Source organism: Lycium barbarum, chromosome 7 (assembly GCF_019175385.1).
Source record: "Lycium barbarum isolate Lr01 chromosome 7, ASM1917538v2, whole genome shotgun sequence".
In the NCBI taxonomy this organism is placed as follows: domain Eukaryota; kingdom Viridiplantae; phylum Streptophyta; class Magnoliopsida; order Solanales; family Solanaceae; genus Lycium; species Lycium barbarum.
In genome coordinates this window covers 9,531,992-9,537,062 of record NC_083343.1, presented here as the reverse complement: position 1 = coordinate 9,537,062, position 5,071 = coordinate 9,531,992, and the positions used below count along the sequence as shown (strand labels likewise).

Below are 5,071 nucleotides of genomic sequence, written 5' to 3'. Positions count from 1 at the left end.
GCTCCGACACATGCAAGCAAGGCCCGAGTGCCATGTTACGCCCATGCCATGGTTCGGGGGGTGACATCTACACTATTATTTGATAGAGTACGAGTTAAAATTTATATATGCAGTGACTCGTCAATTGAATATGTACAGATTATTTATTTAGAGGCCATTAATTTTAAGGATTAGAATTCCAAGCTCATAAGCTTCAAATCCTGGTTCCAACTTTGCCATCAAACTATCCTAGATGAAATCCAGAACATTATCATGAAGTTTCTCTTTTGTTAAGTTCCTAGATTACGAGAATAAATCCTAGATTTTGTTGCTTAATTAATTCGAAATCCACAAGATAATAATGGTATTACCGCATCAAAACTGACTATTTTTTGTCAAATTTTATTGGCTATTCTCAAATTGATCCGAAAAGTGACTAGCTCATATCATTTTTACAAAATTTGGCCTCATCCATAGGGGGTGGGGCGACGGGGTGAGGGGGCAAAGGATTGTAAAGTTAATAGTTCCAGTCCAATTCTGCAATTTAAAAAGAACACTTCCAAAATAGCCAGTCGGGATATAAGCAATTTTAAACATAATGTGATAAAACCAATAACATACAACTGTTTTAACCGTAAAAAAATACAGAGTCGTTCTTCTTTATCCATGGCTTCAACAATCCATTACAATTGTTTTTACTGTTAGAAGAAAGCATAATAGTAAAAGATCAATAAATGAATCTTTCCGGAAATCTAGTAGTTGACAAGAGTTTCTTCAACTGTGTGTCGGCCGCCACCTGCGTACCATGCAAATGTGGAGGTAACACATGAGCTAACACCAATAAAATTCAAGAAAATATTTTGAATTTTCCGTATACCAATAATGGTGGAAAAAAAATATTTTTTGATTCTAAAATCTATCCTGATAAAGTATATAAAAATAAAATGACGAAAAAGAAAATCTGCCAAGTGCTTATTGGTGAATCTCCATTTATTTCCATTTTTTCAATGGCCGTTTAAAAAAGTTAAAAAGGTCAAAAAATTCCACTGAAAGTTACATTTCCGCCTATTGTAACCATTTGGTTACCAAGGTGATATTGTTCTAACTTTTAAGTCATAAAATAAATTTATGCGACTTTGGTATTAAAAAATTATAGAGATGTGACCACCTTTAAAATTTGCTCAACTAATACTATTCTTAAACATATTCCCATTACATGAAAATTGTTGCCTCATCCTGTCATCCATATGTGGGAGTGGAAGAAATTGCAAAAAGTTAATAGTTCAAGTCCAATTCTGCAATTTGAAAAGAATACTTCCAAAATAGCCAGTATGGATATAAGCCTTTTGAACATAAGGCCAGAATAAAAAGGTGATAAAGCTAAATTAAAAAATAACTATTTAACTCTAAAAAGAAAAAAGGCACAAAATACATAGTCATTCTTCTTTATCCATGGCTTCCATAATAAGACCATTACATACATTTTCTTCTACAGTCAAACAAACAATTCCTTCTTTAGTTCCATGTATTAATTCACTCAAATCAAATTCAGATTTTTCAGTTTCTTTCACCTTTTGTTCTTGTTGTTCTTCACGGTTGAGACAAGTTGCTGCCTCTGTATCATTCAATCCTTCTGGGAATTTTGACCTCTCCCTTTATGATGACCAAGAAAGTAAGTACACTTTACTACTTCATTAATATATCTCAATTCTGTTCATTTAATATCTCGCTAGTATTATTAACATAACAGATGTTGTATCTAGTCTTATCTCTTTTTATTTCATATTTTCATGTTCTACTTGAATATTATCCAAACGTTATTATCTGAAAGGAATTAATCCAATTGTTAACATTAGCTCATAAGTGATTAATTCGTCAGTTCAATTCCTAATGAATGCACGACAATGAGACAATTTTATTTGTCGCTCAAGTATGATGACCAAGAAAGTAAGCACACATTACTTCATTAATATATCTCAATTTTATTCATTTAATAAATTTAGCCGGTACCATTGAGATAACATATATTGTTTCTAGTCTATTTCTTTTAATTTCATGCTTTCATGTTCCAATTGAATGTTGTCCATATGTCTTATGAAAGGATAAGATTAATTAGCTCATAACTTGGTCAACTCGTTGGTCCAATTACTACTGAATGCACTACAGTGAAACTACCTTATTTGTCTCTTAATTAGTATCCCAATTTGATATTGCTTCTGTTTCGTCAATATAGCATATGTTATTTCTAGTCAATCTCTTTTTATTTCATATTTCAATGTTCCCAATTGAACATTGTCCGTATATTATTATTCTGAAAGGATAAGATTAGCTCATAATGGGTCAATTCATAGGGTTTGATTCCTACTGAATGTACCATAATGACACATCTTTATTTTTTCTAAATAATTAACTTACAAGTAATTTTGATGATTAACAGATACAGAAGTAGCACCTCCACCAATGCCTCCATCAGAAGGTAGATATGAAGTTATAATAGATAATGACATAATTCAACGTCTTGACTTATCAACATTTCAGAATGCAACTGGAATATCTTCACCCTTATCTGGTAAGTATCAGCTCATTAATTAACACGTTTAAACTTTACATGTTGATGGTGTGTAAAATATTTACATAATTATATCATTTATTAGGTAATTACAGGTCAATTTCTTGATAAATATTACTGTAATTGATATTCTAGTAAAAATAATACTATAAGTAATATCTTGCCAAATGTTAAAACTCAACGATATTGTAGAAATTTTAGACTATTAGTGTATATAACTTAAGTCGTTAATTAATAAGTTGAGTGTTTTAAGGAGTAGGAAATTAAGGAAGTACTCTCTCTTGTCTCCGTTTATTTATCAGGCCAGACTTTTGCATATTCTTTAAGAAAATATTAACAAAAAGAGTAATTTAACTAATCTATTCTTATTAGTAATTCTTTTACTCTTTGACCAAGAATTTTCGGAAAATGTATACTTCTAATCAATTAACTTCTTACTTTATAGATCAACTGATGTTAAACGTAAAGTTGAAAAAAATAATTATTTATTTATTGATTTTCTAAAATGATAAATATTAATCACCAAAAGTTATGGTGGACCGGATGGATAAGATCCCTCCAAATTAATGTCTTCTTAATTTGGTAAAGTGTTTGATGCATACTCAACTGATTTATAAAACACAAAAATCTTTTCCAAATATTTTATTACCACTTTGTATGATGCTAATGATGTTGCTAATATGTATAGCCAAGCCCAAACAGTATCTGGAAAGGACAATTGGTTTTACAATAAATTACAAAAGAGAAGACAAATATGATCCGAGGGAATTATCAGAATTTCCAGATATAAGACTATGGTTCGTTCGATTAGATGCTACTTATCCATGGTTGCCAGTTTTATTGGATTGGAGAGCTGGAGAACTTGCACGTTATGCAGCAATGTTGGTACCTCATCAGGTATCAAATTCTTTAATTAATCTAAATTCTACACCTTTTCTTTTTGAATTTTACTTACATACTCCGATAGTGTAAACATATTTTACACAATTAATGTATTTTAACCGATTCTAGCTGCCCGATATTGAATTCTTGAATAATTAAACTAAACAAATTAGGGAAGCTAGTGCACCAAGTCCACACTATCGGCGAGCAGTGGTGAAATCAGGATTTTCATCAAGGGAATTCAAAATATATAAAAGAAGTCAAGGGGATTCAAGATCTCCTATATATACATAAATATAATTTTAATTTTGTATATACAATGTTATTTTTAGATGAATCCCCTAGCGGCCCCTATCTCCGCCCCTGTCGGTGGGTCCCTATGATGAGTTGGACCACATTATATCTGTTATACGCAGTCTTACATTGCATTTTTTTCAAGAGGTTATTTCCACCCAGAGCGGATCTACGTTTGTCCAAGGGAAGTCAATTGACACTGTTAAGAGGGAAAATTACATAACGTAAATAGAACAATTCTTTTGTATGTTTATTTCTTTATATTTAGAATCCTCTTAATGAAAATCCTGACTCTACCACTTATTCTACATGTGACCTTCGGTCACATGACAATAACTCTTACCATAGCGCCAAGAACTATAGATCAATTAAGCTAAATGCAGCCTTTTTTTAATTCAAACTTTTTGTTGATATGTTTTTTTTTTTTTTTTAAATTCAAACTTTTTGTTGACAGATGAGTATGAAAATGGGAGTAGTATTCAATCCAGAGGCATTAGAATTGTTTGTGATGAATAAGGTGTTTGTGGTATATTCTTGGTTGAAGCAAAATGAGATTCCAATGCCAAGGCTGAAGACAAAAGACATGGCAAGAATGCTTGGTTTTGGGATTGGAGATGAACTATTTGACTTGATTGATAGAAATCCCATTGATCCTTCATGAAAATTAAAATTAGACTTTCACAACATATTTTGAAATTGTTGAATATAAAATGCTTGTTTTGCTAGTATTAGTTGTGTTGGATTTAGTTACCCATTTGCCATTATTCTCTTGTTCTAAATAATGCAAAACCAACGAATCTTTGTTGGTCCCTTTTCATTTTCTCATTCTTGTCTTATGTGAAATGCATTTTGTACCACATTGGTGGTGGAAAGTCCCCTCTTCCTCGTTATATTGAATTGTGCATGATTCGGTTTGTAAATAGTTGGGAAATGGGAGTGGCCTTGTGCACATGGGAAATGGGTCAATTTGCATTCCCCCATTCCCGCGCGCGAGGTATATGAGAGGCCTAATTATGTTCTAGTTTTGGAAAATATTATTTTTTGCTATTTTTGAGCTTCCCGAAATTGTGCAAATGCTTATTGATTAATGACCAAGTTCATCCCTATAATTAAAATCCGGTCAAGGCTCATTACTACACAGTTATTTGGTACAACGTTCTTTCGTCCATTACACTGACTCAATGGCGATCTTTATTTTGCTATTTTTGAGTTTGCCCGAAATTGTCCAAATACATGCTTATCGAGTAATGTCCAAGTTCATTCCCTAGAATTAAAATCCGATCAAGGCTCATTACTTCAGCGTTATTTGGTACAACATTATTTCGTCCATTACTCCGACTTAATGAT

At 32.0% G+C, this 5,071-nt stretch overlaps 1 protein-coding gene across 1 annotated transcript; it reads left to right on the top strand.

The window, feature by feature from the left end:
* Positions 1–1,375: 1,375 nt before the first annotated feature.
* LOC132602113 (protein CHLORORESPIRATORY REDUCTION 6, chloroplastic) lies at positions 1,376–4,549 on the top strand. Its single transcript, XM_060315122.1, has 4 exons — positions 1,376–1,651; positions 2,417–2,548; positions 3,237–3,445; positions 4,179–4,549. The coding sequence occupies exons 1-4, from the start codon at positions 1,432–1,434 to the stop codon at positions 4,383–4,385; spliced, it is 768 nt and encodes a 255-aa protein (XP_060171105.1). The 5' UTR covers positions 1,376–1,431; the 3' UTR covers positions 4,386–4,549.
* Positions 4,550–5,071: the final 522 nt, after the last annotated feature.

Coding starts and splice junctions, on each gene's coding strand:
- LOC132602113 (XM_060315122.1), top strand. CDS start 1,432: ATGGCTTCCATAATAAGACCATTACATACATTTTCTTCTACAGTCAAA. Junction 2,549..3,236: donor AATATCTTCACCCTTATCTG/GTAAGTATCAGC, acceptor TAATATGTATAG/CCAAGCCCAAACAGTATCTG. Junction 3,446..4,178: donor CAATGTTGGTACCTCATCAG/GTATCAAATTCT, acceptor TTTTGTTGACAG/ATGAGTATGAAAATGGGAGT.